This window comes from Berghia stephanieae, chromosome 8 (assembly GCF_034508935.2).
Source record: "Berghia stephanieae isolate SIO BIC M18660-M18661 chromosome 8, UCSD_Bste_1.3, whole genome shotgun sequence".
NCBI lineage: Eukaryota > Metazoa > Mollusca > Gastropoda > Nudibranchia > Aeolidiidae > Berghia > Berghia stephanieae.
This window is the reverse complement of record NC_088367.1, coordinates 36554977-36568842: the sequence shown is the minus strand read 5'-3', so window position 1 is coordinate 36568842 and position 13866 is coordinate 36554977. Positions and strand designations below refer to the sequence as shown.

Sequence of the window (13866 nt, the reverse complement as noted above, 5' to 3'; positions counted from 1 at the left end):
CTTGAGGGGGCGGGGACATCCAGATGTACAATTAAAAGGACTTGAGGAAAAACTAAGCAAGGGGAAACGACTCAAATAGGGAACAGATGTAAATTCCAAGAGTACACTATCAGTGTACTAACAGGCCTGTAAATGCACAATTTGCAAAAAGGCTGAAAAATGTCAGCCATATGTTCGCATCCCCCCCCCCCCAAAAAAAAAAAAAACAAAAAAAAAAAAAAAACGTAACATAAAATCCTGCTGATTTATATAAAATGGATGTATTGATTAGATAATGATACAGAGTTCATAACGAATATCTATATTTCATTTCATCAAAGACAAGCTTGTGATACGAAGATTGGGCATGGCGAGTAAGGTATGCTTTGCCTCTACCACCGTAACTCAGACGCCGTTTACAAATTAAACAATAACAAAGTCCAGCTCCAGGAATTTTTCTTATGTAATCCGAAAGAAAATTCCCTTGCAAATCCTTCTCTTCAAGCCACGACCACTTAAAACGGTTTCGCACAGACGCGTCGATTGCCTTAATATCGGCATTGCGGTCGACGAAAGTCTCAGGCATTTTAATGAATAAAGATCGTATCAATGTATAAACACTTGAAAATTGTAAGATAATAGAACGATATAGTTGTGAGCTTACTCCTTTAGAATGAAATTCTGATCATCAAAGATGGATAAAGTCAAAAACTGGGCAGGATTACTTGGAAATGTTTGTAAACAAAGTTTTACCGGAACCGCAACTCTCACTTTCACACCGTCCCATGATTCAATGCGCAACCTTGGCCGAGTCGGGTTATGGCCTGGTGAGGTCACAGTGGCTGAAATCCCAGCGAAATCAGCCACTCTATAACTATAATAAAATATTAGCTGATTTCAGACCAGTAGATCAGCTTCCGTGGTTCAGCACGAGATCACGAACGGTAAAATCCAGGGAACGAAATTAACTTATTTTCGGGTTTTCCCGATATGACGTATGGCAATATATTGTAATATAGAACAATAGAGAGAAAATAAAACGAAATAAGATGAGAACTAAACGGGGGTGGGGGGGATTCGTTTGTTTTGCGTTCAAAATAACAAAAATAGGTATCAAGGCTGAGATTAAAAGTCTGTTTCTGGAAAATCATGCAAAAGTCTGAAATCAGCCAAATGGCTGAGAATTTACAGGCCTGTACTAAGTTTAAGATCATCTAAAAGTCTCACCCAGACACCAGCACAAGTTCCTACTGAGAGGAACACACTCAAATGTTTACAAATCATATGTTAAGAATTAAAAAAAAATAACAGTACATAACAGAGATCATTTACAAGAAAAAAATAATATCATCTCCCAAAACTAACTATACATTTGACTGTTTCCCTCTCAGCCAGGGCATCAGGCCAGGACCAGGACAAAACCAAGTAATCTCATTCCAAGACAAAAACAGAATGAATGTTGGAAAACAGATACAGGGGGGTATAAGACACAGTAAGAGCCTCCCTGCCCACTATGGGAGGTGCTTTTGGGAGGGTTCGTGACCGTAAACGATAACACCACTATTAGAAGCTGCTGCAGTATGTTTGGGATATTATATAATATAATCTAGATTTTTCTGTTCCTTGTTTTAATTTGCAAGATAAGCATAATCCTGGGACAAGCAAAGGGTCTTTTCCACACACATAAGCTGGCCTCATCCTTAAAGCATTCATGATGTAAATATTAAATTAGAATCTACAAGAACCAAGTTCAAGAAGGAATAAAAACGCAGACTCCTTACGATGTGTGTTGAGATTAAATTGAAACCAAAGGCTACACTGGTCACTGACTTCAACGAACGATTATCGGAAATAGATTTCATATGCTGAAATTGAATTGATGACCACCAAAGGCAATATAAAAGAAGCAGGATTGTTTTAGTTTTTATTCTTCAATAATTACAAAATTAAACACAGCTGATAAACACTATTGTAACTGAATCATTAAATTTTAAAAAGCCGAAGATTCCTGGAAAAAGATGAGATGAGGGAAACATCCACGGAAACCTTCACAGGTCAAGGACCAGAGGGGAAAATCATGGAAAAGGACATAAACTGCTGATTTCCGCGGACTGGTGGAAAAGTATCATCACTTATTTATATCCAACTTTGAGAAACATCACAAGATGAATTTTATCATCTTACCCTTTAGATATGCTGTTCAAAAAGTGTTTGTTATTAGGGTCGTTGTAATCTCTGAGTTCACCACCATCAACACTGAAACCATTTTTCCACAGTTTCAGCTTCTTGTCAACCTGATAAGATAATAATTTTTTTTAAAATTTCAATACAAATAACAAAAAGCTTAATAATATTAAAACCAGATGAATATTTCTAATACAATAGATTCTCAAAAATTATAATTTGATCCAGAATTGGTCAACAAACCTGAAAATACTTCTCTTCATAAAGCGGATCTGAAACCTACTTTTCATTGTATGCTTTCCTACATAGCTATGCTACAGGCTACACATGCAGGGGGATGTAAATACAAAACCTTAAAAAATCTGAAATTTCAGAATAATTAATCATAACAACAAAATCTAATAATTGACTGTAAGAACAAAAAATCTGAAATATTAATTACCAAAGATTTACATCCCTATGCATGACTGCATAATAGATGTAAATTAAATGGCTGCCAATTTAAAAAATGATAATATACGAAAGTACATAAACATATGATTAATATAAAAATGCCCTCCCAGGATAGGTGACTATGTGTACCAGGAGAAGAGAGACAGAGAGTACCATAGTTCTGCCTCAACATATTTTGAAGAACTTGGTGATGGACACAGGCTTGGGTCCATCACTCAATTCTCTCTTCTTTGATTGTTTCTTTGTGTGAGACGGCAAGGTATATCTTGGGGCAAGCATAGCAGTGCTGTGAGATGGCAAGGCAAATGTTGAGGCAGGCATGGAGGTGGTAGAACTAGATGAGGTGATTTGAGACGAGACAAGAGTGGATGAACGAATGTTTGAGTTTGTTGCTGAATTTATGGCAGCAAGGAATTTGAATTAGTTTCAGAAGATTACATGAAGATTGGGACTCCTTCATCCTAGAATATCATATGGATGTCACGTGTCTGAATGCTGGTGTGATTACTGATGATAGAGGCTGTTTCATTCAAGGTCTTCATGTGAGACTTAATTATTGCAATCCCTTCATAGTTCTCACTGGTCATTCTTCTAAAATATCATCCATAATGAATGAGCTTTCAACGAGTGTTCCGCTGAATATTGTCAGTAAGCCCTTGTTAAGTCTTGAAAGGACAGGTTACAGAGTATTTCATCTCATCATTTTGCTGTATTTTAACTAAGAGACACCATCGGTCTGTGTCCAAACGAAATTTCGTATATGTCTCATCAGCATCACATTGTGTAGCAATGACTATCTTAGTGAAATCCTTGGACCTCGATTTGGGTGTCGAAATGACATGAATTCAAGGCAAAATATGGGACACAGAGATTTCGTGTATGCTATTTAAAAAAATTAATAACGACGCTGTTTATCGATGAATATGACTGAAGGTTGGCATACAATTAGATAAGAGGTTATTTAAGATTATGTCAAGTGACAAAACTAGTGCGATTACCAGAAGACTGTTAAAAATGGATTTTTACTCTTTGGAGTACAATATTTCTAAAACTACCAAGAGGAGAGATGTTATATATACTCATTTCTTCTATTTATATTTAAAATTTCATTGGATTATGATAAGTACTTTTCCCGTATTCTCACAAAACATCAACCCAATTTGCATTTCAATGAGTAAAAAGACGTGTGACACGAAAATGATGTCAGCGAGGCAAGGCTGCCAGATGGCCAGACTATCACCAGACCAAATTCGACTTCAAATGTGGCTAAATAAAAAATAATATGGCTTTCACTACTAATACTGGCCCACTTAAAACGAATTAAATTTTAACAAACAGAAAATTGAAAAGACTAGGATATATGTCATTGAGACAAAAATAGTTGAATAAAATTTAATAAAAGAAACAAAATTATATATTTGGCCACACACATGGCCACCTGGCAACCTTGTTCACGACAACCGATGACACAAATCCTCGCACGCTTTTTTAAAAATTAAGGTATTGTTTCATAGTTATGTCATAGGGACAGTAGATTAACACATACTCTCTCTTTGTCTCTCAAATAAATCTAGAAATAACATAAGCCATGGTCTTACGGGACTGTTTTGATTGATAATAATTTAGCAGGCAATTTTTCGTATCATTTGTATGGGTTGTAGACACAAAATTACACTTCGGAAAAGTTCCAAATGATCAATACTATGTATATTTTAAAACAAAATTATAGTTGACCCGAGCCATACAGCTCTAAAACTATACAAGTTAGAACTCTTCTGATGTCTTAACTCTTTAGTTGCCACGGTCGCTGTACGGCGACCAAAAAAAAATGGTCGCTGAGTTGCCACGGTCGCTCCACGGCGACGAGTCAATGACCGCTATTATCGAGGCGAATAATTAATTCTATGAGCAGTAATTAGACTTGTTAACTGCCATACATCTCAGTGACGACTATTGACAGCATTATCTCGTGCATTCATGATTTAAATTCGATTTTTACATTGTTTTTTTCGTAATTTTCCGTTGCCAAGGCTTTGTTTGTATTCCACAATGGAATCAGATGAAGAGATTGATGTGTATAGACATGATAGTGACTCAGGAGATGAATTTTTATCAGAATTGGAGATTACGGACATTGAATCTAGTTTGAGGAGTGACGAGGAGGGTCAGACAGTAATTTTAGTGATGTTCCAAGGGATCGAGGGGACAATTTACAGAATGTAAACAGAAGGGGGCGTGGCACAAATACTGTAGGTGATGGTAACCAATGGATTTGGAATGTATTGACGCATAAGAGACTCATAATCCAGCTGAATGGTCATTGAGGTTGAAAACAATTCTGGAGTAAGGAATGTTGGGTTTAATGAAGAAAAGGTTATGCCTGTGAAGTATTTTCAGCTTTTTTCCCCCGATATTTTGAAAGAGAAAATATGTTACTTATTTTTTCTCCCTCCCATCCCCCCACACAAAGAAGAAAAAGACACAGTAAATGAAGAGATATCAATATGATATTTTCTGTACTTGTTTTTCAATCATTACTCAACAACATTAAACAAGAAAAATACATTTTTATTCGTATATGGCGAAGATACAGGCCCATAAACAGATAAATGCATGAAAAATGAATATTAATTAGATATCCAAGATGGCCGCCAAGGTCATGTGACCTAAATTGCATATCACATTACGTCAAACTGTACCTACATCTATTCTTATATACTTATGAAAAAATGAAGTATGTGTGATGATTAGTTTTTTTTTAATGATTTTTTTTCTGAAAGCACTCAATTTTTGTCCATTTTGGCCAAAAGGCTTGGCAACTGGGATTTCTTTTACTGCCAGAATGCTTGGCAACTAAAGAGTTAATCATATTTTCTAATAATTTTGCCATAAAATTGCCAAGTTTTAATATCTCATTCCACGTATTAAGCGAGATACAGCCACAAACCAGAATAAAACGCAGAAAAAGTGTCCCATATTTTCCGTATTTTTTTCTCTTTGTGAGTCATCCAAATAAATGACACCTTTGAAACTGCATAACTTTGTTATTTATGAATGGATTTTCAAAATTCAAAAAGATTTTTACTCAGTGGAGATAGGGCTTTAATTTAGGAAACAAATAGAAAACAAAAATGTGCATAGTCATTGCTACATTGTGTCATCTATGATGTACATTTTGAGTTCTTTATACAAAATCTTCAGTTTGTCTTTTGAAATCACCTGAGGTGGACAGATTCAGTGCTATACCTACCTCCAAGGACAAAGATTTCCGTTTTTGTGGACAAAAGATTCAGTAGACGATATAAGATATCCTTATATATGACATGTTACAAGGGCTTGGTATGTGTGTGTGTGTGTGTGTGTGTGGGGGTGGGGGGGGGGGGGGGGGAAAGCTGTATCACAACATTCATTTCATTTACCGTTGTGGCCAACTGTTAGTAAATCATGGCGCTGGGCATTGAACGAATGGCGAAGTGATAAGAATAAGCAGAAAGATGTCAGTTATGCGAAACAGCGATAGAGTCTGTGAGTGGCTGTGTGTGTATAATACTGTATACACACAACTGCAGTGTAGATAGATACACACATGCGTAGCTATAAATGTCACAGTAAATCATCAGCAGTCCAAGTCTCCAGTCACATTAAAAACCCTTTAATTAATCAGGGGTGAGAATGACTGGTCACAAAAAAGGAGGAAATATTTCAGCGCGTAGATCATGACACATCCGACTATGACTATGAGCTATAAATTTGGATTTCATTAAAATTTACTGAGATGCAATCCTGACACCACTAGGAGGAATTTCAAAAATTGAAAGTGTAATTACAACATATGGTGGTTGAAGTAGTGGTGGTGTTAGGGATGATGATGACGTGGTAGTTGTAGTAGTAATGGTGGTAGGGATGATGCTGTTTAGGTGGTTGTAGGGATGATGATGTGCAGGTGGTTGTAGTAGTAGTGGTAGGGATGATGATGTGGTGGTGGTTGTAGTACTGATGGTATGGATGATGATGTGGTGGTGGTTGTAGTAGTAGCGGTAGTGATGATGATGTTGTGCTGGTGGTGGTTGTAGCAGAAGTAGTAGTGGTAGTGATGATGTGGTGGTGGTGGTTGCATGCTGTAGTAGTGACAGTGATGATGATGTGGTGGTGGTGTTAGCCACCGTGGTAGTGATGATAATGTTGTGGAGGTTGTTGTAGTAGTAGAAGTGATGATGATGAGGTGGTGTGATGATGAGGTGGTGGTTGTAGAAGTATTAGTAGTAGTGATGATGATGATGATGATAATGTGGTGGTGGTTGTAGCAGGAGTGATAGTAGTGATCATGATGTGGTGGTGGTGGTCGGAGTAGTAGTGGAAGTGAAGATGATGTGGCGGTGGTGCTGCTGGTTGTAGTAGCAGTGGTAGTGATGATGATGTGGTGGTAATAGCGGTGGTTGTAGTAGTGTTAGTTATGATGATGTGGTAGTGTTGGTTGTAGTAGTAGTAGCGTTAGTAATAATGATATTGTGGTGGTGGTACAGGGGTGAGAATGACTGGTCACTAAAAGGGAGGAAATTTTTCAGCGCTTAGATCAAGAACCATCCATGCAAAAATAACCTATAAATTTAATTTTCATTAAAAGTTATTGTGATGCAATCCAAAATGTGTCTCCCAGCAATTTCTGACATCACTCGGAGGAACTTCAAAAACTGAAAGTGTAATTATAACATGGTGGTTGTAGTAATGGTAGTGGTAGGGATAATGATGTGGTGGTGGTTGTAGTAGTTGTGGTAAGGATGATGATGTGATGATGGTTGTAATAGTAGTGGTAGTCGCCACATACATCTCCCGTATTCACAGATTCACTAATGCCCACATCCCATTGTTTCAAGTTGACTAGATACGCCAACTTAAAATTTGGCTCACGTAAATTTCAGAAACAATTCCGAACAATTTCAATGCTTAAACAGGAATTTTTGCAAACAAAATATAATCTATTGAGATCTATAATCATCCTAATACCCCTTGTTTCAAATCAAGTAAAGTTCCAAAACCAATTTATGACGTATAAAATATTAAAATGAATGGTAGGTGTGGTGGTAATAATGATATAATGGTGGCTGTTGTAGTGGTGGCAGTAATGATAATGTATGTGGTTGTGGTGGTTGCAGAAGTGGTGGTAGTGATATTGTTGTGTTGGAGGAGGTTGTAGTAGTGGTGGTAAGGATGTGGTAGTGATTGTTGTTTTAATGGTGATAGTGTTGTGATGATGTCGTAGTGGTGGTGGCAATGATGATGATGATGTGGTGGAGGTGGTTGTAGTAATGGTGGTGCTTCATGAAATGATGGTGTGGCGAAGGTGGTGGTTGTAGTAGTAGTGGCAGTGATGATGATTATGATGATGATGATGATGATGATGGTGGTGATGATGATAGTGGTGGTGGTGGTGATAAGGTGTGTACTTGAACGTGAAAAGAGAGAATGATGGCTGATGTGAAAAGGATATGATCCACTTTATAGATTTAGGTTTGTCTCACAGAAGGAAAGATAGTGTGAGTTTGTGTGTGTGTGTTTTGTTTGTTTGTTTTTAAGGGTTTACGGCGCTTGCAACACATTAAGGTCATATCAGCGCCAGTAAAAAGGAAGAAAATTGGATAGTAAAAAGTTCTAGAATTACAATTAAAGCACCCAAGAAAAAGTAAGACACAGGGGAACAGAACAAAAAGGGATCAGATGTAGATTCCAAGAGCATACCACCAATGTACTTAGTTTGAGATCACCTATAACTCTCATCCGGGCACAAAGAGGAATGCACTCAAATGCTTACATTATACATTCAAAATAACAAATATAATAATACATAACAGAGAGATGATTTACAAGGAAAAAAAAATATCATCTCCCAAAACAATAACTGTGCATTTGACTGTTTCCCTTCCAGTTAGGACTCTGGCCAGGGCCAGGACAAAACCAAGTAATCTCATTCCAAGACAAAGACAGAAAGCATGTTGGAAAACAGATATAAGGGGATAGAAGACATAGTATGTACCCCCTTGCCCCACTATGGGAGGTCAGGAACCCTACCCAGGTGTGTGTGTGTGTGTGTGAGTGAGAGAGAGAGACAGAGAGTGAGAGAGAGGGAGAGAGAGAGAGAGAGAGAGAGAGAGAAAGAGAGAGAGAGAGAGAGAGAGAGAGAGAGAGAGAGAGAGAGAGAGAGAGAGAGAGAGAGAGAGAGAGAGAGAGAGAGAGACAGACTGCTCACAGTGAATATAGTGATAGGTACAGAGAGATTAAAGTGAAAAACTAACCGAGATTAAAGTACTGAGTGAACTCATTGTTAGGCGTGTATGTGTTTTGTTTGTTAATCGTAAATATTAAGTTAACGTGTGTTTCATATTGGCAATTGCCAGGAAATTAACATTTTAATTGAATCCTCTGTGTGTGTGTGTATCATTGTTAAGTACATGACGATGAAAAGTGAAAACTTATCGAGGCTAAAGAACTGGGTGCACTTTACTGAAAAAAAAAAGAGAGAGAGAGAGAGAGAGAAAGAGAGAGAGAGAGAGAGAGAGAGAGAGAGAGAGAGAGAGAGAGAGAGAGAGAGAGAGAGAGAGAGAGAGAGAGAGAGAGAAAGAGAGAGAGAGAGAAAGAGAGAGAGAGAGAGAGAGAGAGAGAGAGAGAGAGAGAGAGAGAGAGACTTAAGAACTGAGTGAACTTTATTGATTTTTGTGTGCACGTGTATATGTTTGTAGGTCATTTCAGCGGCACTTAAAATATATATGGGGCTGTAAAAATATATAGATTTAAGTAAGATCAAAAGCACCGGAGAAAAAGTGACTGGTTCAAATATGGCTCACAAACGGACGCCAAATCAAACTATCAATGTAGTTAGATTGAGGTCACCTAAAAGTCTCACCAAGACACAAGCACAGAATCCTTAGGAGAGAAATACAAAATTTCGAATGACAAATCTAACATCACACAAAAGAGAGATGATATACCAGGACAAACATATCATCTCCCAAAAACGACTATACATTTAATTGTTTCCCTCTCTGCCAATGAATCCGGCCAGAAAAAGGATCAAGCCAAGACAAAGGCAGAAAAGCAACTCTGATCAATGCAAGTCAAAAGATCCCACCAGGAAGATGATGTGATAGTGGTGCTTGCACTAGAGGTGGTACTGATTACAATGAGGGCAGTGATGATGTGGTTGTGGAGATGGTGTAACTGATGATGATGTGATAGTTGCTGTCGTAGTGGTACTAGTTGTGGTAGAGATGGTGATGATGTCATGATGGTTCAGGGGTGAGAATGACTGGTCACAAAAATGGAGTTCAAGACCTATCTATGCGACGATAACGTATAAATTTGAATTTCATAAAAAATTTACTGAGATGCAATCAAAAATGTGTATCGCAATAATTTCTGACACCACTTGGAGGAATTTCAAAAGTTGAGAGTGTAATTACAACATATTGTAGTAGTAGTAAGAAAAGATGGCGGTAGGGATAATGATATGGTGGTTGTAGCTGTAGAGGTGTTGGGAATGATGGTGTGGTGGTGGTTGTAATATATGTGGTAGGGATGATGTGGGGTGGTTGTAGTAGTGATAGTTGGGATGATGTGATGGTGGAGGATGTATTTGTATTGGTAGTAGGAATGATGATGTGGTGGTGGTTGTTGTAGTAGTGGTGGTAGGGATGATGATGTGATGGTAGTTGTAGTAGTAGTGGTTGTAGCTGTAGTGGTGGTGGTGCTAGGGATGATGATGTGGTGGTGGTTGTAGGTAGTAGTAGTGGTGGTGGGGATGACGATGTGGTGGTGGTTGCAGTAGTAATGGTGAAAGGAATGATGATGTGATGGTTGTTGTAGTACAGGTGGTGGTTGTAAAAGTAGTGGTAATAGGGATGTTGATGTAGTGGTTGTGGTGAGCCTTTTTAAAAGGCGGAATAGTGATGGTGATGGGCGGAGATAAACCACCATTTAGGCGGAAATCCGCCTTTAGGCGGAAGATTCTCAGCCCTGTGGTTGTAGCAGTATTATTGGTAGTGATGATGATATGATGATGATGTGGTAGATGTGATGATGGTGGTTGTAGTAGTAGTGGTAGTGATGATAATGTTGTGATGGTAGTTAGAGTCGTAGTGGTAGTGATAATGATGTGGTTGTAGTAGTAGTTATGGTAGTAATGTTGGTGGTTGTAGTAGTAGTGATAGTGATAATGATGTGGTGGTGGTGGTTGTAGTTAGTAGTGGCAGTAATGACAATGTGGTGGTGGTGGTGGTGGTGGTTGTAGTAGTAGTGGTTGTGAAGATAATGTGGTGGTGGTGGTTGTAGTAGTAGTAGTGATGATGATGTGGTGGTGATGGTTGTTGAAGTATTGCTAATGATGATGATGTGATGGTGGTGGTTGTGGTAATAGTGGTAGTGATGGTGATGTGATGGTCGTGGTGGTTGTAGTAGTAGTGGTGATGATTATGTGATAGTGGTTGTTGTAGCAGTTGTGGTAGTGATAATGTCGTGGTGGTGGTTGTAGTAGTGGTGCCGAGACGCCACCTTTAAATCTGGCTCACAGGAAATTCAGACACCACTTGGGAGGAATTTCAATGCCGAAAGAGGAATTTCCGCACAAAAGAAAAGGGAATTGGGATGGTATTTTGGCATTGTGTTTACATATTGTAAAGTTCTAAATAGATAACTAATTAGAACTATATTATATGTAAACCTAATGGCAAATACAATCCCAGATTCCTTATTTCAAATGAAGTAAATCTCCAAACCTAATGGTAGTGATTGTAGCACTTGGTGCTAGTGACGATGAAGTGGTGTTAGTGGTGGTGGTGATGATGATGTGATAGTGGTTGCTACAGTAGTAGTGGTAGTGGTAGTGATGATAATGTGATGGTGGTTGTAGTAGTAGTGGTAGTTATGATGATGTGGTGGTGGTGGTGGTTTTAGCAGTAGCAGTAGTGGTAGTGATGATGATGTGGTGGTGGTGGAGGTTGTAGTAGTAGTGGCAGCGATGATGGTGTGGTGGGGGTGGTGGTTGTAGTAGTAGTGGTAGTGATGATGATGTGATGGAAGTGGTGGTGGTTGTAGTAGTGTTAGTTATGATGGTATGGTTATAGTATTAGTGGTAGCGATGATGATGGTCTGGTGCTGTTGGTTATAGTAGTAGTAGCTTTAGTGATGAGGATGTGGTGGTGGTTGTAGCAGTAGTAGTGGTAGTGATGATGTGGTGGTGGTAGTGGTGGTTGTTGTAGTAGTGGTAGTGATGATAATAAATATGGTGGTTGTGTTGTGTTTGTAGTAGTAGTGGTAGTAATGACGTGGTGGTGGTGGTTGTAGTAGAAGTTGTAATGATGTGGTGGTGGTGGTTGTAGTAGTAGTGACTGGAGGGTTGGGGGGAAGGTATCCTCGGAGCAATTTGACCTCATCGGAATTTGACGGAAGTTGCTGGTAACCCAGAAGTTTTTGCTCCAGACCGGACTTTTTTCTGGTGAAACCAGAGATTTGGCACCACTGGGTTTCCTTAGAACAATTTGACCTCACCAGAGTTGGACGGAAGTTGCCCTTAAATCGAAATTTTTTGCTACAGACCGGATTTTTTCCCAGGTGAAACCGGAGTTTTGGCATCGCTGAGTGGTGGAAGGGATGATCATGTGGTGGTAGTTGTAGTAGTAGTGTTAGTGGTCATAGGAATGATGATGTGGTGGTTGTTGTAGTGGTGGTAGGGATGTCAATGTAGTGGTTTTGGTGAGTCTTTTTTATTCATAATATTATTTTAAAAGGCAGAATTGTGATAGTGATGGGCGGAGATAAACCACCCTTTAGGCGGAAGATTCTCAGCCCTGATTAGTCTAATTGTTTTACGTTGGCTGGGTGAAATTAGTTCAAGGAAGGAATGAAATGATAACAAAGAATAATAAGGAGAAAATTTGGCACATTCGAATGAGTTTGAGGAAATTTTTTTGCTACAGACCGGATTTTTTCCCAGGTGAAACCGGAGTTTGGCATCGCTGAGTGGTGGAAGGGATGATCATGTGGTGGTAGTTGTAGTAGTAGTGTTAGTGGTCATAGGAATGATGATGTAGTGGTTGTTGTAGTGGTGGTAGGGATGTCAATGTAGTGGTTTTGGTGAGTCTTTTTTATTCATAATATTATTTTTAAAAGGCAGAATTTTTTTGTGATAGTGATGGGCGGAGATAAACCACCCTTTAGGTGGAAGATTCTCAGCCCTGATTAGTCTAATTGTTTTACGTTGGCTGGGTGAAATTAGTTCAAGGAAGGAATGAAATGATAACAAAGAATAATAAGGAGAAAATTTGGCACATTCGAATGAGTTTGAGGAAATCGTGCTGGAGTGTACTTCATTTTCACTAACCTTATACTATAAATTGAGAAAATGACTGTAAACTAACCTGCTGTTGACTGGGAGGTAAAGATGCACCTGGTATCACTGTGGTGTCATCACTCGTCTCCCCTAGTCTGTACCCAGCACCAACAAAGGAAGGCTTGTTGGATCGGGACGGAACTGATTCTTCTTTCTTCTCCTCGGCTCCATGACTTCAAGAAAAATTGAATTAAAGTGAAAAATTGATAGGATGTATAAACTGTTATAAAACTGTTAGGGAATAAAAATATCTAGACTTTACATAACGCCAAATATTGAAAGAAACAATGATGTCCGAAGATTGATAATAAGGGCGTCCAGGAAAATCCAGCCTTAAAATTACCTACCTAGAAGTGAAACTTCCTAGCATGTAGCAGGTATCAATTCTTGCCATCCCCACAGTGTTCTATACACTTAATAAGACATTCCTACTTAAAATAGGTCTTACCTAAACACAATCCAAATCTTAAATGTGACTTGCAGCAATTTTTGACACCACTCACTCACTCAATCCTCTCCGGGCCTGCTGGCACTTGAGGCAATAATTTTTGACACCACTCAGAGTAATTTAAAAGTTTAAAGACTAATTACAACATAAAGAACCTTATCTACTTAGAAAATGGTACGATGTGATCATACAATGTCAAAAGCCACCACCTTCCCTCAGTTTTCGCTTTAAAACAATACTCATTTGATTTGTTGGTAGGTATAATGTGCATTGGTGTTACGCGCCAACTGGCAGCTGTGTTGTTTTGTGCTTTCACAATTTTAAAAACTATTTCACTGAATTTTATTTACTTCCCATTCTGGAATTTTACACCTGTGTTTAAAGATAACAGTGTGCATTTGTGTATATGAAATTGTTGCATTTA

At 38.5% G+C, this 13866-nt stretch overlaps 1 protein-coding gene across 1 annotated transcript in view; it reads right to left on the bottom strand.

The window, feature by feature from the left end:
* Positions 1 to 13866, bottom strand: part of LOC144978588 (NSFL1 cofactor p47-like) — a 42076-nt gene that overhangs the window by 7534 nt on the left and 20676 nt on the right. Inside the window, exons 5-6 of the mRNA XM_078924862.1 lie at positions 13023 to 13167; positions 2164 to 2273 (exon numbers count right to left, since the gene is read on the bottom strand). Coding sequence (XP_078780988.1) covers positions 2164 to 2273; positions 13023 to 13167 — 255 coding nt within the window. The remainder of the gene's footprint in view (positions 1 to 2163; positions 2274 to 13022; positions 13168 to 13866) is intronic.